This window comes from Typopeltis vanoorti, chromosome 18 (genome assembly GCF_054136105.1).
Source record: "Typopeltis vanoorti isolate ZY-2024b chromosome 18, IOZ_Tvanoo_1.0, whole genome shotgun sequence".
Lineage (NCBI taxonomy): Eukaryota > Metazoa > Arthropoda > Arachnida > Uropygi > Thelyphonidae > Typopeltis > Typopeltis vanoorti.
The window spans coordinates 110,991,480-111,017,730 of record NC_143566.1 but is presented as its reverse complement, the minus strand read 5'-3'; the positions used below and the strand labels follow the sequence as shown (position 1 = coordinate 111,017,730).

The window sequence follows — 26,251 nt, the reverse complement described above, 5'->3', positions numbered from 1 at the left end:
TTTGCAACATGGTGGGGGAGGGGGGTATGCAACCCCCATTCCAATGCATTTGTTGCTTTGTTAGAAGTAAGCAGATTACTAAAACATGATCTTTCTTTAGCAAACTCATGTTGTCCATCAAAGAGAATTCTGCTGCTGTCAATTCTGTTCCGAATCTTGGTTCCATTAGCCTCTTTAACACCTTGACCACAACTCCAGACAAGCAGATTGGTCTACAATTTGAAGCCTTAGTCTTATCATCCCTTTTATGAAGTAGAACAATTTTGCTCTTTCCACTCCTTTGGATCTTGGGCCAATCTAAGACTTATGTTAAAGAGGTAAGTTAGAGCTGTTAACATCCTGGAACATTCCCTTAAAACACATGGTGATATAGCATCCAATCATGACTTTATTGACATCAGGTTTACTCAATTCCTCATATACCACCTACTCACTCACCATTAGTGCCCCACTCCCCTGCCACTATAATTATCAAGTTCTGCATTGTTACATTCATAACGATGGAATACCTTAATGAATTGCTCATTTAACAACTCTACTATATCCTCATTAGTGGCTATCATTCTACCATTATCAATGACCAACAATATCCTTCCAAAATCATTCTCCCCTCTACTGACCATATATAGAAAAAAACTCTCCAGGATTTCTATTGGCCTTATCTGCTAACTGCTGCTCATACTGCACTTCTGCTACACTTACCAAGCAAGTCGCCTTGCTTAACTGCTATCTGTACTCCTCAGATAACTGATTATTGCTAACTCATCTTGTGCTGTCACCACAATGCCTTTTTCTTCTAGACTGCATGCTTCACCTCTTCAGTCATCCATTTTGCATTATTTAATTTCCTGACACTAAGTTATTGCCCATGCCAGATAGTTCCCCGAGTAGAGACCAAGCAGCATTGATTTCTTTCCTATCGAATTGCTCATTCCATTAGAGTTGAAAGCTGACCACTGAGTTATTCATAATCACCTGCCTTATAGTTCCACATAACTCTTTCTCACAGAAGTCTCGATATGACTAACCACCACCATCCAAGTGATTCCTTTATGCCAATGGGAGGTGGATTTGACATTTCATTTACAAATAACATCTTATGACGAAATAATCAAATCCAAGCCCATTGATCCTTGTGTACTCTGTTCTTAGCTGTCCTTCAAAAACTCAAGAAATTCATTCATTCTCTTGGGCTCCACTGTCTCTTCATTCCAATCTATATTACCATAACTGATATCTCCTATAATGATCCCCTTTCTTATTAGCCAGATACATTTCATTCTCGCCACCCTCCACATTACCAAGTATATAACTACATCTTAGTAAACATTTCATTCTGCTCACCTCCACTTCATACCACACTGCTTCAAACCACTCATTATTTGTGCCTTGCACTTCCACTTTAGAATGGGCACAACTGCTATGTAATGATCAACAGCACTCCTCCTACCTTTCTGCTCTGTCTTCACAAAGAACTACACATCTCTTCATCTCTATTCCTGTCAGAATGTTATCCACATCTAACCATGTGTCACTTATTTCCGACAATTTTTGGGTTGAATGAACTATCAATGCTACAATTTCATTTTCCTTATTTCAAATACTTCCAGCATTCATAAATATACATGCGAGGTAATTTCTAGTTCCACAAGTCCTACTGACTCCACTTCTCAGATATGAGTCCCCCATGCAACCATTCCTGTCCATCACTGATATTATACCTCTCCTCAGATCTAAATGTTAACCACACATCTTTGACTATCTTAATTCTTTCTTGCACACATTCACTCCTGAAACCATCATCTACACTTCGCACAGTGTAGATGATGGTTTCCTGTGCACCCTAATCCTCCCCCACCCACCAATTCCTTCTCCATCTTGTATCACTTTTCTCTCATTCCTTCCACTCATGCCACTCCCCGACCCTACTACAACACCTCTCGCTTCCTCAGGTTTTCCATTCATTTCAATCATAACTTTCTCTTACAGCACCAGTTTCTCTAGCTGACTCACACCTAATCTATTTAAATATAGCCTCTCTCATTTATTCAAATTAAGTGGATATTGAATCCACCATCATTTCAAAGCCGAATATAGAAACTATAAAAGTTGCGGCTGATCCAAGTGTAAGCAAACCTTTCATGACAGGGGAAACTCATAGTAAAGGTGGAGTAAGATCTGATCACTATCCTTAGTATTTCCCATTATGTAAGCACATCTCTTAGTAGACATGTATGATGGTATACATTATGAGGGGGGGGGTCACTACCCAGACTGGTTTCGACTGTTGTCGAGGTCTCATTAGTGGGAGCAAGATCCAGATGTAAATACTTAGGTTGAAGTGATGCAGAACTTATACTTTATCATACGAGTTGCTGAATTACTGAAAAAGAGAGCCAAAAGGCTTCACTTTGGCAATGCAAAATTCAAATTAAGTGGATATTGAATCCAACATTATTTCAAAGCTGAATATAGAAACTATAACAGTTTCAGCAGATCCAAGCGTAAGCAAACCTTTCATGACATGGGCAACTCATAGTAAATGTGGAGTAAGCTCTTATCACAATCCTTAGTATTTCCCATAATGTAAAACACATCTCGTAATGGACATGTACGATATTATACATTACGGGGGGAGGGTCCCTACCCAGACCCGTTTTGACTTTTGTTGAGGTCTCGTCAGTGTGAGACAGACCTGGATGTAAATACTCAGGTTGAAGTGATGCAGAACTTATACTTTACCATACGAGTTTTGCTAAAAAAGGGTCAAATTATAAGTTCTGCATCATTCAACCTGAGTATTTACATCCAGGTCAGGGCTCCTACTGATGAGATCTCAACAAAGGTCGAAACTGGTCTGGGTAGTGATCCCTCCCCCTAATCTATAACATCATACATGTCTGCTAGGAGATGCATTTTACATTATGGGAAATACTAAGGATAGTGATCAGAGCTTACTCCACTTTTACGAGTTGCCCATGTCATGAAAGGTTTGCTTACGCTTGTATCTGCCGAAACTTTTATACTTTCTATATTCGGCGTGAAACTCTTGTAGTTTCTCTATTCGGCTTTGAAATAATGTTGGATTCAATATCCACTTAATTTGAATAATATTGCATCACCGAAGTGAAGCCTTTTGGTTCTTTTTTTTTAGTATAGCCAGCTCCATCCATCCCTCAAATTCATCCCACATGTTTGCAATATAAACTCCTTTCTCCTGACACAACTCTGCTAGCATACCATTCATAATCTTCGCTTGCTTTCTGAACTCATTATCATACCTGGGCAACACACTGACTATCCTACCTATCACACTGCCATCTTTCACTCTCCTCAACATCCTGACATCCATTCTTACATTCCTCTTGTTATTAAAAAATCAGCTAACGCCTTTTTATTCCCATATACGGGAGTAGGCGAGGCCATTTAGCCCTATCTAACTTTTGGAGACTGAGTGGGCAGTTCAATCTCCCCTGATACCCAATCAGAGATAGATGGCCCAAGGCTATCACTAATTAAGCGGTACGAGTGAAGAGAGACAGCTCAAATGTGCCGCCATCTCGTGGTCCCTAACCCTAACACAATATATTTAATGTCTGAAATAATGTGGGTTCTACGGTCGATTTTTCTTGAGTTTACAGGACGAAAAACCTGAGTTTCCGGGAGGAAAAACCTGCTTGCTTGTGCCAGAGATTGACTAACTCGGGAACAATAAACAATAAAGTGGGCAGAAGAAAAATTGATTCCAAACCTTCCTAAAAATGCTGTGGTTATGAATGATAACGCTTCATATCACTCTATTCGATTAAACAAAGTTCCAAATTGGTCTAATAAGAAGCAAGTTCTTATGGATTGGCTCTCTGCAAATAACATTTCTCATTCTCCAGATATGTGAAAAATTGAATTGCTTAATTTGGCCAAAAGAAACTCGCCCACAACTAAACTATTTAAATTCGACACAATGCTCAAAGAGCATGGATTTCTAGCTTTGAGGCTACCACCATATCATTGTGATATTAATGCTATTGAGTATGTTTGCGCAGAAGTGAAAAGTTTCATTCGCCATCGCAACGTAACTGGGGATATTGGCATGTCGAAACTTTTTAAGCTTTGAGAACAGGCGATTGAAAGTATTACAGTTCAAAACTGGGGAAAACATTGCTCTCATATCACCTCAATGGAAAATACATATTGGGACAGAGATGGAATTATCGAAGAATTATGCGAACCTTTGGTGATCAGTTTAAGTGAAAGTGATGGCGACTCGGACCTCAGATGACTCTGAAGATTAAAAGGATTTGGTAATGGTATTTTTTTCCAACCTTTTTTTTTGCATGGGTTTGTTAAAAGAGTCACAACAAGTCATAAATAATTAATCGGTTTAGGATATTAAAGTGTCAGATCTTTCAACTGTAAGTTTAGAATAACTAAATTCATTTGAAAAAAATTCTGTTTTTCTGTATAATCATTTCTATTTTATAGAAAACTTTCTTAAAAATAAACTTAGTTAAATTTTTGTTTTATGCTGTTCCTTTTTTAATTTTGTTAATACTCTATGTACATTTTTCCAACTGTTATACAAGCAAAATAGTTACACTTTAAAAACAGCAATTTTTTTTTAAAAGAAAAGCTATATTTTCCGACCTGCAATAATAAACAAACTCATCCCAGTAGACAGATTGATTACCTTATTATCAGAATGGATTCTCCTTTTTCTGACATGCGCAGAAGTGTCGAAGGATCTCTAATCGGTGGGCAAACTATACCGCTACCAACCCTTTTGCTGGCTTACTCCTTATCCAGCTTCAATCACCTTGCTCATTCGAAAACAAAACCTCCTCGAAAACAAACCCTGTGCACCTTTTCACTCACCAGATTGCTAATCATTGAATCCCCATACAGGGCTACTCTCGAATCATTTGATATCTTTTTCAAAGAGCCATCTTTTGTGCAATTCTTCCTTACATTTCCATGTACATCTGTAATTCTCCTCAGTTCATTTCTTATTTCTTGCCTCATCTTTCCCAACTCTGCTTTCATCTCTTCAATTACTTTCTCACTACCATTTACAACAGTTGCATTTTTGCTACCATCAACCCTGCTTACTTCTGTAGATACATTCATGATTTTTTGCCCATTACCGCTCACATTCAAAGACACCTCATAATCCATAAGCAAGTTATACTTCTTGCATACCAAACTATCTCCCATATTAATCTTCTTTACATAGATATCTTCAAACTCTCAAGCATACATAATGCATTCAAGGTAGGCACCTCACTATTTTTGAAAAATCTGTATCAGATGCATTCATACTAATTTACCATTACATTTTGCTCACTTTCAAAAACTGCACACAAGAAACAAAGAATTTAATGAAAACACAATTTTAACTTAACAAAACACTGCCTACCAATCACAGCTATCATACAACAATATTTAATTAACAGGCCACACAAATATAAAATTTAAACTCACTTTTCCACAGTTGTCTCGATGAATGACATCTTTGCACATTTAGCATGCATCTAATAAATACTTTTTGTGTGAAATTATCTTAAAAAGGAATATGATGGGAAACCTTACTTTATGCCCTCCTGCTTACAAATAAGATACTAATTTGCCTATTAAAATCACTTTTCTTCAACATAAATGATGTCCAAATACTAACATATCATCATCAATTTCTTGATATGTACCCAGAAGGGATGCATATCAGGAAATTGATATGCAACAAGGAGTGTTCAGGCTCCTATGACAACATTACTTGGCTAAGTTTAATAAGATATTACAAGTATATTATTAATATAAATAGAGAGGTCGAGTACTCACTTTCTGCAATAAACTGACAGTTAGATAAGGAAAACCTATACTACGACACTTCTAAATTATGCAAAGTCACCTGAAAAGCTACTGCATTGAATGCAGCTAGGTAAATTAGATGACAATCTGTATAATCAGGATCCCAAAGACAGACAATTTCCTCATATGTAATCTCAAGGGGTGTACAGGGCTACTATGACAGTACTACATAATTAAGTTTACATTATTTATTGCCGGCCTGATTGGCCGAGTGGTTAACATATCCGCTCTCCAGCCAAAAGGCTGTGGGTTCAAATCCCGCCGTGGGCATGGATGATTGTGAAAATACTAGAGGTGGTGGTCGGCAGTAGATGGCATTGGTATAGATGATGAAGGTAGTTGCGGTTTGTTGTAGTTGGTGACATGAGTGGTGGAGACAGAGTTGTAGAATAGGTACCCTCCCTCAATGAGGGAGGGTACCTATTCTACAACTTATAATTATTATTATAAGTTGTAGAATATATAATTATAACAATAATAATTATTATTAATCTCTTATCAACAATTTTCCTCCAAATTAGTCTATTACTTGTCAGCACTCCAATATTGTCATAACTAACATTTCATGCTTTTAAGGAACTTCTGACTGAATCAAATCACCTAGACCTTGGTCTTCCTCTAGGTCTCTTTCCATCCATCATGACATTAAACAACTTTTTTTGCTAACCATTTCTCACTAATTCCATTTAAGCAGCCATACCACCTTAGATCAGCTCTGCTTACACATTCTTGAATGCTAACAATGTCAAGTTTCTTCTTGACATAATGTCTTCATATTTAATATAATTTTGCCAATGAATGCTATCTGTTCAGGCCCCTAATTTTTCTAAGAACTCTCACAACTGTAGACTCTAATCTTTGATGAAGTGCTGTTTTTCTAACCCAACTCTCAAATCAATAACTTAAAATTGGTTTGAACACTATAAATTTATTCAGATGACTACTCACCTTACCAGCTTTGCTTATTCTATTGTCTATTTCCAGATTTAACTTGCTATCTTCACTAAAAACAATGCCTAAACAGATGAAATATTTTACCTCTTCTATAGGCTCTCCATTCAGAATGAAGTTGACCTGTTCAATGTTTCTGCTTATATTCATAGTTTTGGTCTTTTTATTGCTGATTTTCATGCCAAGTTTGTTACAGCTATTATTCAATTTAGTTAGAGAATAATCCTGGAGACTTGCACGAAGTGTATTTAGGAGTACATCATCTGCACAAGGCAAAGAGATAAGTTTCTTTCCTAATTGATCCACAGATGATTAAGAGTGAAGATAATGTGCTACCCCTGATTTTGCACGAAACCATCTTCCTGTATTTCCTTCAATTTAACTGCTGACTTACAACTTAGATATAAACTACGTATTGCTCTGTATAATGTTCCATTTACCCCATATAACTGTAGTGTTTTGAAAAGCTTTTCTCTGCACAACTTGTTGCATTTCTTTTCCAGATCTGAACTTAAGTTTTATAACTTAAGTACAGATCTTATATATTGGTCGTAAAGTGAAAATCTGATTTTGATAATCTCTATTTGTCCCTGTATCCAGCTTGTTCTTCACCTTCACCAAGTTTCTATTCCACAATATTTCTGAATCTCTTTTCAAGTATACTTGCATAATCTTACCTGGAACATTTAGTAGAGAGATTCTTCTGTAATACTCACATTCAGATTTATTCCCTTTTTTTAATAGATGAACTATTACAGCTCTACTCCAATTATCTGGAATTTGATCTTCTGACCAGTCCCTCTGAATTATGAAGTGTAGTGACTGCAAAACTTTTAAACATCCATACTTAAGCATTTCTGGTCGAATATCATCTACTCCAGCAGCCTTTCTGCATTTCAAGTTTTTGATGAAATTTTCTACCTCAAGTATTGATATGTACTCCTCTTTGCATTCTTCTTGAAAATGTTCTGGTAAGGTGGTAGTTTTTCGGTATTGTGTCCACAATGTAATATAGAGTTTATTAAAAATAAACAATTAAAAAACCCGACAAGTTTCATGCGTCGTAAGACTTACAGCATGAGAGGTAATGGTACATAAAAGTTTTACACAACAAAAGCTTATTGATGATTAATTACACATATTAGATTTTTTTTTATAACTTCATTAAAAAAAAAAAAACGTATGTACCACTACCCCTGATGATGCAAGTCTTACGACACATGAAACTTGTTAGTTTTTAATTGTTTATTTTTAATAAACTTTATATTACAATGGTCTCAATACTGAAAACTACAAAACTGCTTAACCACAGAAACCTACATCTATTTCTACTATGGTTCTGTCACTTCTTGTTTCATTTAAGTCTTTCAAAGAGATTACATCAAAAGTCAGTGATACTGTGAATGAGCAACACAGAATGTATAAGATTAATCTTAGAAAGGAATTTTACATAGGCACATGGAATGTCCAGGGTTTACAGATGGGTACTCTTGAGATTGTCTGTAAAGAGATGGATAGGTATAAAATTGACATCTTGGGAATTACAGAGACCAGATGGAATGGAGAAGGTCACTTCAAAAGGCAGGATGGTAAGTTAATTATTTACTCAGGTGGTGACTCAAAACATCATGGGGTAGCTGTGATACTGAAGACAGCTCAGGCAAGAAGCCTTCTTGGTTATAACCACATTAATGATAGGATACTTTCCATTAGACTTAAGGCTCAGCCTACCAATGTATCAATTGTGGTAGTTTATGCACCCCACACGGATAGGCCTGAAGAAGAGAGTTAAGAATTCTATGAAAACTTAAACTGTTTTGGACTGCCTACCAAAGAGAGATATACTGTACATCTTAGGAGACTTAAATGCAAAAGTGGGAAAGAGTATGAGAGTCAGGCCGGAGTGTGGCATGTTTGGTCTGGGTGAACGTAACACCCATGGTGAAAGACTGTTGGAATTTGCCCATGCTAACAGATTAGTTATTACCAATACCTGCGTCCAGAAACATCCACGATGGACCTATACTTGGACATCTAACATTGATAGGTCAAGGCACCAGATTGATTACATCCTGGCTCTCCAGCAGTGGAAGACAAGCATCTCTGATGTGCATACTTGTCCTGGAGCAGATTGTGGTACAGACCATCAGCTGGTAAGAGCCAAAGTAAGACTAAGATCCAAAAACTTCCAGGTCAGGCACATTCCACTAGATTGGATGTTAGAGTAATTCCTAGTGGATTCAGAGAAGAAACATCAACTCGGCTGGTTGATTTTTTGGAGACCAATGAGGAAATCTCACCAGAAATGCTTTGGGAAAGAGTCAAGATGATAATACAGGATACAGCGAAGACGTATCTCGGCCCAATAAGAAAACCAAGAGATCCATGGATATCAGATTCAACACGGGAACTAATCAAAAGAAGGCGGTTGGAAAAACAAAGAGACACAGGGACTGAAGAACACAAGAGATTGCATAGAGAAATCAGAAGAGCCATCAAGCAGGACAAGGAAAACTTCTATACTAATAAATGTGAAGAAATAGAGTTCCAGATGAGAAGGCATAATTATAAAAGGATGTTTTATTTAGTTCGTGACTTAAAGCACAAGTTTAAGCCTAAATTGAATGTCATCAAAGACAGGAATGGATCATTACTAACAGAAGAGTTGGAAATCAAAAACAGATGGAAAGAATACTGTGAGGAACTGTACAGCAGAGTGGATAAAGAAAATGTGGAGTCCTCCCACCAAGAAAATTTTGATTTGGAACCTCCTCCACTTAGACATGAAGTTGAAAGAGCAGTTAAGCAGCTCAACAGCAATAAGGCCCCAGGTGCAGATGAAATCCCAGCAAAGTTAATTAAGGCCACAGGGGATGGAGGGATAAGAGTGTTTCATAGATTGATTAAGGATATGGGAGACAGGATCATGGGCTAGAGACTGGAAGAAGTCAGTTTTCATACCACTACACAAGAAAGGTGATATGAAGGCATGCAAGAATTATAGAACTATTAGTTTGATATCTCATGCAAGCAAAGGTTTATTAAAGATCATGCTAAATAGGATTAAGGCCAAAGTTGAGGCAGAGATGCCCGAGGAACAAGCAGGTTTTAGGAAAGGTAGGGGCACCAGAGATCAGATCCTTTGCCTTAGACAGATCATAGAAAAATATAAAGAATTCAGACTCCGTCTGGTAATGTGTTTCTTAGACTACTCTAAAACTTTTGACTGTGTTGAGCATGTGAAACTGTGGGAAGTAATGAAAAGAATGGGTTTTCCTCAACACACTATCAGGTTGATAGCCAACTTGTATAAGGAGCAAGATGCCACAGTAAGAACAGGTGTTGGATTGATTGACTGGCTTCAAGTTGGAAAAGGAGTTAGACAAGGATGTTTACTTTCTCCTCACTTGTTTAATATATATACAGAAGACATCATGCATGAAGCACTGGATGAGCTCAAGACAGGAATTACGATAGGAGATAGATTGATCAGTAATCTGAGGTATGCTAATGATACAGTACTCCTTTGTAATGACATGGAAGAACTAGGACTAATTCTTGTCAAAGTTAACAAGATCAGTAATAACAGAGGACTTCAACTCAATTCTAGCAAGACAAAGATCTTGGTTCTCAAAGGAAAAACAAGCAGAGAAGCTCTTGAGAAACAAGTGTATCTTAATGGAGAAAGAATTGAGGAAGTCAGCAAGTTTGAGTACCTGGGATCCATTATTAATGTGAAATATTGCTGTTCAGAAGATGTCAGAAAAAGGTTAGGAATGGTTAAAACAAGTCAGAGACCTGTCTAAAATCTGGAAGGATGGATCTATCTCCATGGGAACAAAGTTTAGGATTTTAGATACAGTTGTTTTTCCAACAGCGACTTATGGATGCGAGACTTGGAACCTAAAGAAGTCAGATAAGAAACGGATATCTGCTTTTGAGATGTGGTGTTACAGAAGGCTGTTGAGGATATCATATACTGAAAGGCATACAAATGAATGGGTGTTAGAAAAGATTAGTAGAACTTTAAAGCTCCTTAAGGATATTGACAGAAGAAAGTTAAAATTTTTGGACACATAGAAAGGATGGAAGGAGGACTTCTCAGAACAGTAATAGAAGGTAAAGTTCCTGGAAAAAGAGGCAGGGGCAGACCATCAATGAGATGGATGGATGTGTGTGGAGTGACTGATCTTCAGAGAGTTGAGGCTGCCAGAAGCCAGAAAAGCAAACAACAGGACTACATGGCGAGGCCTGGTGTGAAACATCACCGAGCATCGGAGTGACCATACGGCATCTTTAGATGCCCAGTGAACATAGAGAGAAAAGAGATTACTCCAGACATTTAGAATATCCTTATTTTCAGTGTTATATCACCTTTTGCATACTTTATCCCTTTTACAGTATTGTTTAAATAAAGAAAAAGGATTTACAAATGTTCATGCACTTAACTATCAAAGCCAAGACTAATATATTATTATTATATCATTAGACAACCAGTTGTTATAATTTGAAACTATTACAATGCAGATATTTCAAAAATATCAACTTTAGAAGATAGTTCACACTTTAAATAATGAATTAAAAGGATACAACAACAGGAGAGTGCAGTATAAGCTTCCATTAATGCAACAGATATGTCACGTTTTTTTAACTCATTAGTTGTACTGTTATTCTGTGCTGCAAGAGCTGCTAACCTAGGAAGGACAACTGCAACCAAAGTAAAAATTTTATCTGCTTCTAGTCAGTTTAAATTACAGGATTTATTAATTTTTAACAGTGAAGGAAAAGAAACAACTTACCTAGCAGTAAGAACCAATAAAAATAAGAGAATGAATCATTGTTGTAGGAAGGATTAAGATTTAAGTGATTTGCATTATGGCTGAAACAACTAGGGCTGTACATCTAATTGCTCGTGTTTTCTTATGTTCTCATACTCACATCGGATGTTTAATGAACAACAACATAAATAATGAATTAAAAAACATTTTAATGCTTCTTTATGATTTAATAATTTGTTTAACATAAACATAAACCAGAAAAAAAATAGACAGAATTAGCAAAAAATCTCTGCACTAGTCTCACTTGAAGCTGGCTGCTTATTTCCCCAAGGAATAATTTCTTCCTCTCTCAGTTTCTGATATGAGCAGACGAAAAAATCAGCCAACATCCACTTGTAACATCAACCTTGGGCACCATACTCACAGAGAAAAAACTTACAATTCATCATAAGTTCAAATGTGAGAGGCTCCTTTTAGAATCTACCCATAAAAAGCAACTCAATGTCAATTATTATGGATGTATTAAATTTCCTAAAATATGGGAAACAGTAATTCTTGAACATCATGAGTTGCAACTTAGGCTTCCTATTAGCATTCCTAGAAGGTACCCTTCCTGGCTAAGACTCTATAGACTTTAATATACTAAGAGTCATTTTGTGTTATTTACTCCCGAAGATGTCTCTGTGATAGAGATGAAATAGTGAAAGCCTTAAACTGTGGTTTAATATTTCTTATGTGATGTTTTTCATTCCATTAAACATCAACATGAGTTGTAACCAGCATCTCAACACACAGGATGAAAAATACTTCCACCAACACAGGCATTAAGGGAGACTCTGTTAGGTTAAGTCCCGATAAAGTTGGGTGTAGTTTTTTTAGCACAGTGCATCATCATCATCACACTGGGTTGCTAAAAGAATGAGAGATAGATGGGGCAGTAATACTCCTTGGAGAGATATCTGTTTAGAAGGAGATAGGGCACTTTCTGTTGGTGCATTCAGATAAACATAGGTATTGTTATTTAGATGTTTTGAAGATGCAATTGAATTTTATGTAGATCTCATTTAAGAATGAATGTGGGATCATATGTTTATAGCAGTGGTTCTCAAAGGGTGCGCCCTAGAAGATTTCTGGGTACGTCCTGTGGTATTCCAGAGAAATATGTCCAGATATAAAAATAAATATAGTTACTCTATTATACCTTTTCATTACAGATATATCGCTCATTTTGTCAACACATCATTATTATGTTAATTAACAGCGGTTTTTCTTGCAAAGAGAACAAGAATATGAGTTTGAACAAGAGTTTGCCTTTCAAATATATGCCCAAACATTGAAGCAATTGCTAGGACACATCAGGCTCATGTTTCTCATAAACACAAGAACGAATAAACTTAAGGTATGTTTCATTTTATTTTTATCGCATTATTTTTTTTCTGTAATATTTGACTTAATTATTATAACATCTCAGAAATTTGTATATAGTGTGCCTACAATTACTTGTACAATTTTAAATGCACCCCGACTTCAAAAAGTTTGAGAGCCACTGGTTTATAGCAAGATTTCTCAGACAACAAGCATTGACTATTTTTTTTTTTTTTGTTTAAATAATAATCCCACCCATGAAAGGTTGTAGACATTAACATGGGTGTGTGCTTACTGTGATCAAAAAAGTAGCAATAAGCAGGGCTCCAGAAATTCAACTTAACTACCCAACCGGCCAGGACGTACATATACGTCCAAGTTACCATGGATGCAAAGTGCATATTAAAATTGTAATACCATTGATATTACATTGAAATATGTGATTGATACAAAGCGTAGAGGAGTGATGTATTTTATCCATATCGACGGCGACGTGGTTAATCTACTAGCCACAAAGAAATTTTACTTGCCAAAGGTCCGTGAGTTGAGGCTTAAGTGCTGCGAAGAATTCATGTTGGAGGTTTAATGGAATAATATCAGCACTGAGAAAGGATTAAAACTAATTTAAATACATCCGATTATTATTATTATTATTTTGGGCGACTCCAGGCATCTTTAGACTCAACGAGGGAGGCCCTAAACATCATGTCCACACAATTATGCTATTATATTCTCACAGTATCTATCATACCTTGCCTTGAACTCGTTCACCGTCATAGCACCCACAACAGATTCTGGCAGCTTATTCCACTCATTTACCACTCTAAAAGTAAAGAACCCAGCTCTAACACCCCCGCTAACCACACTCTTGCCCAGCTTCCATAGGTGTCCCCTAGTTCTCCCACCACCAGTCCTGATCTCAAAAATATCATCTGAATTAATCCTATAGAATCCCTTTAGCAATTTGAATGTCTCAATCATATCTCCCCTTTTCCGCCTATCAACTAGTTTCTGCAACCCACAAATCTTCAACCTGTTCTCATATGGTTCATTCCATAGACCTGTTATCATCTTAGTCACTCGCCTCTGGATCCTCTCCACCTCCTCCCCATCAAGAAGGAACCGAGGTGACCAACTTTGGGCACAGTAGTCGAGATGAGGTCTTATCAAGGCTCGGTACAGAGGTACAATAACTTGCTTGTCTCTGCTCGGCAAGGTATTTTTCAACAACCAAGTGAGTTGATGAGCTGATTTAGCTACTTTTGCAATGTGCCCACTAAACTTCATCTCCCTATCCACCAACACTCCCAAGTCCCTGGCCTCATCAATCTCTTGGAGTACAGTTCCACCAATGTGGTATACTGCTGCTAATCTTTTCACCCCAAAATGCATAACCTTACATTTTGTCACATTAAATTGACATCCATTCTCCTTAGCCCAGAACTCCAAATCTATACAAGTCATCCTGCAAGACTTTGACATCTGCATTCACTATTGCCCTACCCAACTTTGCATCATCAGCGAACAAATGAATTGTTCCACTTAGATCCTTCCCTATATCGTTAATGAACAGATTAAACAGCAGTGGTCCAAGAACAGAACCCTCTGGCACACCACTAGTCACAGGCCATCTTTTGGACTCTACTCCTGAATAAACTACTCTTTGATATCTCTCCATCAACCAACCACCTATCCATCTCACCAACCCTATATCCATTCCTATATGTTGTAGTTTACGGATTAGTATTCCATGTGGTATCCTGTCAAACGCCTTTGCCAGGTCCAGCAGTATCACTGTAAACCCATTTCCCTTATCCAGTTCAGCCGTCACCTTGTTATAAAACTTGAGCAAGTTACTGAAGCATGATCTACCCTTCACAAAGCCATGCTGTCCCCTGTACAGTATCTCATTTTCATCAATCCATTCCTGTATTTTTCCCTTGACTACTTTCTCCAAGACCTTGACAACGACTCCTGATATGCTGATCGGTCGGTAATTTGCAACCGTAGTCTTGGATCCTCCTTTATGCAGTGAAACTATTTTCCCCTCTTTCCACACCTTCGGGACTAAACCAGACCTGAGACTCAGATTAAACAACATGGTCAAGGGCACTGATAATTCCTTAGCCGCTTCACGCAAGACCCGTGCCGGTATACCATCCAATCCCACAGATGTGTTCACATTAAGGTTCTGTAATAGACTAGTCACCTCCACTTCATTCATCATCATTCCCGTATAAACTAATGGTTCCTTCATTTTTTCAATGTCACCACCTGGATGATATGCTTTTGCAAAGTGCGCGCTCAGTAACTCCACTATATTGACTGATTCAGTGACCTCCTTACCATCGTCATTCCTTAAAATCATTTTGACGTGTACAGTTTTTTCCTTGCTTGCAGCATATTGAAATAACTGTTTGGGATTCTCTTTTGCTTGCATAGTTAGTTTCCTTTCATAATCTGCTTTTGCTTTTTTTACCACACTCATTACATTTCTGGCCTGCACTTTATACCGTTCGTGTGCCTGCAAGTCACCCCTTTCTTTAAATTCCCTCCACAGTTGTTTCTTTTTTTGCAGGTCAAGCTTAATGGTGTTATTCATCCATTTAACCCCTACTTGTTTTACTATTTGGACCTTAGGTATACAATCAGCCATAACCTCCTGTAAATGCTCCTTGACCACTTCCCATGCTCTATCGACGTCCAGCCCTTGCAGTTGTACATGCCATGGCACTGATCCAAGCAATCTCCTAAGCCTGTCATACTTGCAAGCACGGTAATTCCACATATACCCTGTCTTAATCGAAAATTCCACACCTTTAGCCACCTCCCAGGTCAAGACCTTATGATCACTCTCACCAATAGGTTGCAACATGGTCATATTCATTACAGTCAAATTCTCAGATGCTATTACCAGGTCAAGCACTCTTACACCTCTAGTATTTTCAATTACATGCTGTCTCAGATAGTTATCCCTTAATAATCGAATAAAATCCTTTTCCTTCCTCACATGTGTCCTCTCCTCCTTCCAATCAATGTTACCATAGTCGTAATCCCCCATAATAATTACCCTCCTTCCACTCATTTCATCAATTTCCCTATGCATACTATCTCCACCATCTATTCCATCACCTGGTCTACAGCAGCACCCAACTGTATGTTTTATTCTGCCAGTCTCAATCTCACACCAAATAGCCTCAAATGAGCCCCTTTCACTATCCTGCGATACAACTTCAATTCTCCTTGGCTGCAGTTCATCAGCTATCATCAATAATACCCCTCTCCCCATTTAATCTCTCTGTCCCTCCTAAACACTATAACCTACACATTCTATCCCACTAACTATATCATCTTCCGTCAGCCATGTTTCACTAATGCCAATAACCTGTGGCCAGGAAGAGCCAATCAAGGCCAAAAATTCTTCCTTCTTGTTCCTAATACTCCTGGCATTAGTATACATGAAATGCAGTGATCCCTTAGTTCCACCCCTATACTGATGCGTTATTCTAAATGACCCATTCCCATTTTTTGTCCTTAGTGCTGGCTCGGGTACATGATATACATTCTTACACTCATCTGTCTCACTGGTGTCTGCATATCCACCCCCCCCTCCTTGGTAGTTCTAGTTTCCCCTGGTTTTGCACATCCATTTTCACTTCATTCAGCAACACTCTTTCCAGTCTCCGCACACCAAGTCCATTCAAATGCAGGCCATCCATCTTGTATAAGTCCTTTTGCCCTTCAAACTCATTCCACACGTCCACAAATTCCACACCACACCGTCTGCATAACCTGCGCATAATGTCATTTGCGATTATGGCCCTCCTTCTAAACTCCTCTCTGTCATACCGCGGCAACAGACTAACCATTCTAACTCTGTCACTCTTTTCTTTCGCTACCTTTAACAATACTTTCAAGTCCTCTCTCATAAAAAATTTATCACCTTTCAATTCATTCGTACCCACCACAATTATTAATTCTTTCACCCTCTGTTTTTGCACTCTAATACTCTCACTTACATCCTTAAATTTCACACCTGGTAAGTACGATTTAGTTACACTGCCATCTATCACCCCTCTTAATAACAAGTCACCACACAACACTCTTTCCTTCATTTCAGAAACTCTCCCATTCTTAGGCTGTTTATTTACGTTAGCCGAATCACTCTGGAAAGAGTTTCGCAGGTGCTCTAATTGCCGCTGTGCATTTTGTATCACTGCACGCAACCTAGCGATCTCACTTCCTACAAATAATTCCTCATTATTTTTATCATTTAAACCATTTTCTCTCTCTGTATGGTTGCTTTCACTCTTTCTAAGATCACCGCTGTCATTGCCATCTTGTACATCGCCATTCCCTATGAAGCCACTATTTTCACTCACATTCTGGCTTTCTTCAACCATAACTATCTCACAACCTGACACATACTTCAACTCCTCACTTTGTTTACACTTTCTGCACATTCTCCCACCACTATCACTTTCAATCTACATTCCAGTCTCATTCGGGAATGCATACATCCCACACATATCACATTGGACAAACTCTCTCACATTATAGTTTTTGAACAATGGCATCTTATTTTTGGACGCCATTATCTTACGTCGCATTGGCACCATATTCAAATCTATGAAACGTAACGTTATATAATAAATTAAATAACGGAATTCACACCAAAATCCCACAGACACAACAAGCTACCAAAATTAAGCAATATTACGTTATGATTTTAACCTATATTCTAATTTTTACTCAAAATTGTACTTAGCTTTCGGGAGCTCTCTGAAAACACAAGCATTCGTCTGGCCCTCTAGCGGGCATCGAATTTTTTGTTTATCTTCAAGGATTCAAGACATTTTCAAGGATTACAAAAAGTTTTTTTGTAATCCTTGAAGAGGTCTCTGTGACGGAGACAAAATATTGGAAGTATTAAAATTAGTTTTAATCCTTTCTCAGTGCTAATAATATTCCATTAAACCTCCAACATGAACTTGCCAAAGGTATTGGTCTACTTTATATAAATACAGGCATACTCCAGTCATACAACTCATTAGGTTACAGATCATCATTGTATAGCAAATTGCTGTCCTTTTTTCTCCATCTTTAGATGAACATAGTAGTTAAATAATGTTTTTAAGACGTCACATATGTGTGTAAATGATGTAAATAAATGCTTTATTTACATCAGATAAACAAAAAATTTAGAATAATTTTTGTAACTGTAAAATAACTAATAACAATAATAAATAAGAGTATAAGTAATAAATAAGAGTAAGTTTAGCCTTCAAATCTCTCTCTCACTGTTTGACATATACTGTCTTCTTTTCACTAGAGCAACATCACCCTTACTTTGAATTTTACCTTCCATTATTAACAATAAAATATCATAATAGTCAGAAAGTTTATAAGTCACAGTGAAACACACACAGAGAGAGAGCTGTAGTGAGCAGTGACATATATAAACTGAGTTCACAAATACTGTGCACCAGCTGATTCCCAGCAGCATGTCACTAAAATCATCAGAAAGTGGTGTATTACTGTATTGTTATAGGTGGCATTTTATAAAACTAAATGTTATGACAAAACAAAGTACAGAAATACCTGTATAGTGCAGTTAATTGGTTCCAAGAAGCGTCCGCACTATGCAAAACCGCGTTGTTCAAGGTCTATTTATAAAGGTTTTCAATTTAATTTGTTTATTACAAAAATTTAGGATAATAAAAATGTTTAAAAATGAAAAAAAAAAAATGTTATTTTTATTAACCAATAAAATAACTAATAATAACTATATAACAAATAAAATCCTTTTAAACTTATATAAAAGTTGTAGAAAACAAAACAAACATTGCTTCAATTTTAGCATACAGTAATTTACTTTTTACTAAAGTAGTCTTTCATGTTCTTTGAACCATTCTTGTTTTCTTTGTCTCTTCAAGTACTAGATCTCTGTAGCATTTGATGGCATTATTGAGACTTTGTCTCACTTTGATGCTTCTTTCCAAAATTCGGGTCGGCATTTATGAGAAAGTCGAAAGCTTTGTCGATTTTTTTCACAAAAGTTGAAAGGTCAGAAAAGGAAAATTCTTCAACCATGGCATCAGTGGGGTCATCTTCGTCTTCTTCTGCTTCATAGGCTCGTTGTTGTTCCAACTCCAAAAGGGTTTCATCATCCAGATCATTTGAATGAGAATCAATCATTCGTTCACATTGTTACAATCGAAACTTGTAAAACCAAGATCTTTGCCCATCTGCACAATTTCTGTTAAGATCTCCTCTTTCTGTGTTGCAAAGGCAACAAAGTCCTTTGAACAATGTGGCAAGATATTATACCATACGGCTCTCATGTTGCATTGAGTCACCTCTTGCCAAGATTCATAAATATTTTGAATGGCATCTTTTATGTTAAATTTCTAACAAAATTCACTCAAAGTCCAAGAATCTTCTTCTGCTGCAGCTTTAATAGCTTGAGGAAAAGTTCGTCTTAAATAGTAAGTCTTGAAAGTGGAGATAACACTTTGATCTATCGGCTGCAGAATTGATGTTGTATTTGGAGGAAAAAAATGAATCTTGACATTTTCATCTAAGTCAGTCAATAGAGTGGGATGGCCTGGTGCATTGTCTAATAAAAGCAAAATTTTGAAAGCATTCTTTTTACAATAGCTTTTAACTTCAAGGCAAAAACAAGTTTTAAACTAGTCTTTGAAAATTGAGCAAGTCACCCACGCTTTTTTATTCGAACGCCAATGAACAGATAAATTGTTCTTTGTAAAGCCCTTAAGAGCTCTTGGGTTTTCCACTCTGTACACTAACAGTGGCTTCAATTTTAAATCACCTGATGCAATAGCTCCTAGTAAAAGTGTCAATCGGTCTTTTGACACTTTATACCCAGCTTGCGTTTTTTCCTTCTCTGCTAGAAATGTGCGCAATGGCATTCTTTTCTAGAATAAGCCAGTCTCGTCAGCGTGAAAAATTTAATCATCTGTGTAGCCTTCCTTCTCAATAGGCTCCTTCAATTCATTGGGAAATAATTCTGCAGTTTTAGTGTCAGCACTTGCGCTTTAACCTTAGATTCTTACGTTATGGACTCCCATACACTTTTTGAAACTGCAGAACCAACCGCGACTTGCTATAAAAGTTTTACTGGTTGTACCTCCTTCATTTTCGCTTTCATTTTCTTTTATTTTGTCATACAGACTTGTTGCTTTTGCCTGGAATATCATTTGACTCAAAGGAATATTTTTCTGATTACAATCTTCAATCCAGATCATTAGAAGGCGTTCCATATTTTCCATTTTAGAAGATTAATTTTTCGTGATCACTTTTGACATATAAGAAGCAGTACTCTTCCATGTTATTTAATCTTTTCTTTGCTCTGAATAACTTTTCGTACAGATGACTCATTCATTGAATTCTCACGTGCTATTTTAGCAAACGAATCACAATTCTCGTGACATTTTATAATTTCAAGTTTCTTCTCTAATGTCAACCAATAGCGTTTTTTTGTTACTCCAACAGTCTTCTTTATTTCTCTTTTCACTCAAACTTAAATAATAAAAAATATTAATATTAACGTAAATAATAAAATGCCAAATGTGTCTACGTGAGGGCCAATCGAATAACTACTGCATAAATGTGGCTCTCGACCGTCACTTGCGGCCCCAGAGTCACCGGTCAATGTTGACAATGTTAGTGTAATAATAAAAACCGCGTTGTTCAAAACCGCGCTGTACAAGGTATTCCTGTACATTCATTATGACGAGCTTTGTACTTTATACGTAACAACACAGCTCATCACAACTAAGTTTGTTTTCTTTAATTTATTATTCATAAATGAAATGCAAATTTATGTAAATTCTCCATAGACAATTTAATACGGGGTGCTTAAGGGTCAAACCTGTATAACTGAGAGGAGACCTCCACATGGCCTTTAAAGGAATGCAGAGAACCGACCAGGGCCTAATGTCCAATTCTCACCTTATCGTGGTGCACCCTGTTGGGTATCTACCTGGATACTGAACGAACAAGGATGAGTTGGCAATTTGGGAATTAGCCGACCAAATTGCATTCTTATTGGTTAAACCAAAATATAGAATGATGATACAACATGACAAAATTTCATGTTAGCTGGGGCATTGCCCGGTTAAACAAGGCCACCGTTGTTTTCGCCAGGGAACCAGGGCGAACAGCGAAAAGTCAGCTACTGGAACAAATCTGAAAATAAACCCCAACTCAACATCACCAGAGTTAAAGATCGGTACTATCAATGTAAGAAGCCTGAATGGCAAAGAAATGGAGCTAGCTGAGTACATAAGTACCAGATCGACATAACAGGGTGACTGAAACAAAAAAGACCAAAACTGGCGAGATTGTTCTGAGCAATAAATACAAAATGTTATATTCAGGCAATGACAATCAAGGAAAAGAAGGAGTAGCCATAGTATTCAACACAAAATACGAGGCTAATCTTCATGAATGGCAGTCAGTCTCAAGTAGAGTAATGTGGGCAAATATGAGAATGAGGAACTGGACGATGAGACTTATTTGTGCCTATGGTCCCACAGAAGGTTCTACTAAGGTAGAAAGTGGAGGAATTTTTTGAGGCTTTAGAAAAGCAACTGACACAAAAAAAAAATGAAAAGTTGGTCCTTTTTGGGGATCTAAATAGCAGAGTAGGAAATGATTGTGAGACATACAAAAATATTTTGGGAAAATTTGGAGAAAAGAGTAAAGCTAATAATAATGGCAAATATCTGTTGGATTTCTGCTCAGGACATGGACTGGTTATTACTAACACCATGTTCCAACATAAAAATGTGCACAAATTCACATGGAGAGAAGAGGCTAGGAATAAGAAAAGTCTCATTGACTATGTTATTGTTGATAATGATGTTTTCTCCATGATGCAGGACACCAGACTGTACAGAGGATTTGAAATTCGAAGTGATCACTATTTAGTCTTGAGCAGGATAAAATTGAATTTCACATTGAAAAGAATAACATGTAAGAAAGTTTTAAAGCAAATAAAAGTTGAGCAGCTCTCAGATGTGAACTGTAGACTAAAATACACAAAGATTATTGAAGAAAAAATGAAAGAGTTTGAGAATAGGAATCAAATCTTGGGAATTCAGTGGCAAACTCTGAAGAAAACATTGATTGATTCTGCCAGAGAGGCATGTGGTGAAATTGTCTGTAAGGATAAAAAAATCAGAACTCCATGGTGGACACAGGAAGTTAAAGAGGCAGTGAAGGAAAAGAAGAAAGCATACCAAAAGTTCCTGTCAAATAAGTCAGCTTGTGCTCTTAGAGAATATAGAGACAAATGCAAGAATGCTAAACACTGTGTAAAACTAGCTAAACAAAAGTCATGGGAGGACTTTGGCAAGAATATAGAAAATAAATATCAAGAAGGTGGCAAAATATTCTGGAGGTTGTTGAAGAAGCTTAAGAAAGGAGGAAAGAGTGCTGTAAAAGGAATTAGAGATGATAAAGGTGACATGAAAACGGGAGAAAAAGATATCCTTGAAGTATGCAGTAATTACTTTGAAAAACTGCTAAATGAAACAAGCAGTGATGACTGCACAGTGGTAAAAAATACTGACCAGGCATGCAGTCAGGAATACATATCCATACTTGAAGTACAAAAAGCCATCAAAGGCTTGAAATGTGGAAAGGCAGCAGGAGTAGATGATATTCGACCAGAAATGCTGAAGTATGGTGGTATAAGAGTCTTACAGTGGCTGCACTGCATAGTTCAGAAAGCCTGGACAGAGGGACGAATTCCCGATGATTGGAGTAGAGCTCTCATAGTACCCATATATAAAAAGGGAAATAAAACTGAATGTGAGAATTACAGAGGTATTTCACTACTGTGTGTTCCTGGCAAGATCTATGCAAGTATACTTGAGAAACGGTTGAGAAGAATTGTGGAAGAAAAGCTTGGTGAAGAACAAGCTGGATTCAGGCCAAATAGAGGCTGTCAGGATCAGATCTTCACTTTACGACAAATAGTCGAGAAAGCATGGGAATATAACAAAAATCTGTATTTAAGTTTTGTCGATCTGGAAAAGGCATATGACAAGGTGCCAAGAGAGAAGCTATTCAATACGCTGCAGTTATATGGTGTCAATGTAGCATTATATCAAGCAATACTTAGTCTTTATTTGAGTTGTAAGTCAGCAGTTAGAATTGAAGGAAGTACAGGAAGATGGTTTAATGTTAAATCTGGTATGAGACAAGGATGTACATTATCCCCTCTGTTATTCGTTATCTATATGGATCACATTATGAAGGAAAGTGGTATTAAACATGATATCAAAATTGGAGATGTTAATGTCAGCTCTTTGCTTTATGCGGATGATGTTATACTTTTAAATAAATGTGCTACAAGTCTGCAAGATTCTCTGACTAAATTGAATAGCTGTTGTAATAGATATGGTATGAAGGTCAGCAATAAAAAGACAAAGACAATGAAAATAGGCAGAATCATTGAAAATGTCAACTGTGTTGTGAATGGAGAACCTGTGGAACAAGTAAAACATTTCAGCTATTTAGGCACAATTTTTACTGAAGATGGTAAATTAAATATAGAAATAGACAATAGAATCAGCAAAGCTGGTATGGTGGGAAGTCAATTGAATAAATTCATATGGAATAAGAAAGAAATTAATCAGAACACTAAATTAGCTGAATATAACTGGTTTGAACACTAAATACAAGACAGTGTTCAAACCAGTTTTAACTTATGGATCTGAGAGCTGGGTCAGAAGTAAAACACTTGACCAAAGACTAGAGACCACAGATATGAGAGTCCTGAGAAAGATTATAGGCGTGAACAGATGGCATCAATGGCAATATCATATTAAAAACTAAGATATTAGGAAAGAACTTGACATTGTCAGCATCCAGGAATGCATTAGCAGAGCTAATCTCACTTAAACAAAATCTGGTCACTTAAACAGAATGGGCGAGGAAAGATTTGCAAAACAATTGTTCTGTGCCAAGTTGGCAGGAAAACAACCCAGAGGAAGAATAAGATATAGGTGGATTGATACGGTACAAAGTGCCTTAGACAATAGAAATATAAGATCTGATAATGTTGGGGTCTTGACAAGTAACAGACTGATTTGGAGGAAAATTGTAGATAGGAAATTAATAATGATGTAATTTTTTTCATGTAGTACTATCATATCCTGTACACCCTTTAAGGGTACATGGCAGGAATTTGATGATTATGACAATTTAATACGAGAGACAAATAATAAAACTCATGAAAAGAAGAAAGTAGGTAGTATTCCATGTGGAGCTAGACTCACTTTTATTGATGCACTCAATCATGTTACATGTCTTTGCAAGATAACTATTTTTTAAATATTAAAAAAGCATTTGTTATATAAAATTTTCAAGCATTTAATCACACTAAGCTAATTCGTGCACCTACTTAAGGGGTAAAGGAACTGGAAGAATAAGACGTACATATGTACTACAGTTTTTAATTAAAGTGTGCTAATATTTTGTGTTTATAATTACTGGTTTCCTTTAAGAAAATTATATTGTGAGAAAAGCACAATTAATTTTTTTTTTTTTTTTAAATAACCATCTATTACACACATTGTGCATGCTGTATATACAAGTAAGATTAATATTGAACTAAATATAAATATATATGCACTGATCTGATTAAAAATTTATTTGTTGAAAATGATAACTAATTTAATTTAAATGTATTCATGATATGAAAAACTTACATGTTTTCTTGCACACATCAAGTGTGGAGATTAACTATTTTCAAAGTAAGTATTGCAACTATAACACATAATGATGGCTCATTTTTCTCACTTCATAACTGAAAACCAGAAGTAACACACCGAGTGGAGCATGTGTGAAGTGAAAAGAACACTATAATACTGCTATGAGAGAAATGAGATCTCTGGAACTCAATAGCGGATATTTATGAAGTCATGTATACAGAAATCACATTTTGGTCACATCATGAGAAACGGCAAATACCAACTTCTACAAACTATTTTGGTAGGAAGAATTGATGGCAAAGGTGCTAGAGGAGCAGCTCTCAGATGTAAACTGTAGACTAAAATACAGAAATATTATTGAAAAGAAAATGAAAGAGTTTGAGAACAGGAATCAAACCTTGGAGATTCAGTGGCAAACTCTGAAGGAAACATTGATTGATTCTGCCAGAGAGGCATGTGGTGAGGTTGTGTGCAAAGATAAAAAAATCAGAACTCCCTGGTGGACACAGGAAGTTAAAGAGGCAGTGAAGGAAAAGAAGAAAGCATATCAAAAGTTCCTGGCAAATAAGTCAGCTTTTACTCTTACAGAATACAGAGACAAATGTAAGAAAGCTAAACAGTGTGTAAAACTAGCTAAACAAAAGTCATGGGAGAACTTTGGCAAGAATATAGAAAATAAATATCAAGAAGGTGGCAAAATATTCTGGAGGTTGTTGAAGAAGCTTAGGAATGGAGGAAAGAGTGCTGTAAAAGGAATTAGAGATGATAAAGGTGAAATGAAAACAGGAGAAAAAGATATCCTTGAAGTATGGAGTAATTACTTTGAAAAACTGCTAAATGAAACAAGCAGTGATGACAGCACAGTGATAAAAAACACTGACCAGGCATGCAGTCAGGAATACATATCCATACTTGAAGTAGAAAAAGCCATCAAAGGCTTGAAATGTGGAAAGGCAGCAGGAGTAGATGATATTCGACCAGAAATGCTGAAGTATGGTGGTATAAGAGTCTTACAGTGGCTGCACTGCATAGTTCAGAAAGCCTGGACAGAGGGACGAATTCCCGATGATTGGAGTAGAGCTCTCGTAGTACCCATATATAAAAAGGGAAATAAAACTGAATGTGAGAATTACAGAGGTATTTCCCTACTGAGTGTTCCTGGCAAGATCTATGCAAGTATACTTGAGAAACGGTTGAGGAGAATTGTGGAAGAAAAGCTTGGTGAAGAACAAGCTGGATTCAGGCCAAATAGAGGCTGTCAGGATCAGATCTTCACTTTACGACAAATAGTCGAGAAAGCATGGGAATATAACAAAGATCTGTATTTAAGTTTTGTCGATTTGGAAAAGGCATATGACAAGGTGCCAAGAGAGAAGCTATTCAATACGCTGCAGTTATATGGTGTCAATGGGGCATCATATCAAGCAATACTTAGTCTTTATTTGAGTTGTGAGTCAGCAGTTAGAATTGAAGGAAGTACAGGAAGATGGTTTAATGTTAAATCTGGTGTGAGACAAGGATGTACATTATCCCCTCTGTTATTCATTA

The 26,251-nt window shown here is 36.8% G+C and overlaps 1 protein-coding gene across 1 annotated transcript in view; it reads right to left on the bottom strand.

Annotated features, from left to right (window-relative positions):
- LOC150097072 (RAB11-binding protein RELCH homolog) overlaps nucleotides 1-26,251 on the bottom strand; it is a 445,830-nt gene that overhangs the window by 36,639 nt on the left and 382,940 nt on the right. The window contains exon 20 of the mRNA XM_090408119.1: nucleotides 11,404-11,520. Coding sequence (XP_090264245.1) covers nucleotides 11,404-11,520 — 117 coding nt within the window. The remainder of the gene's footprint in view (nucleotides 1-11,403; nucleotides 11,521-26,251) is intronic.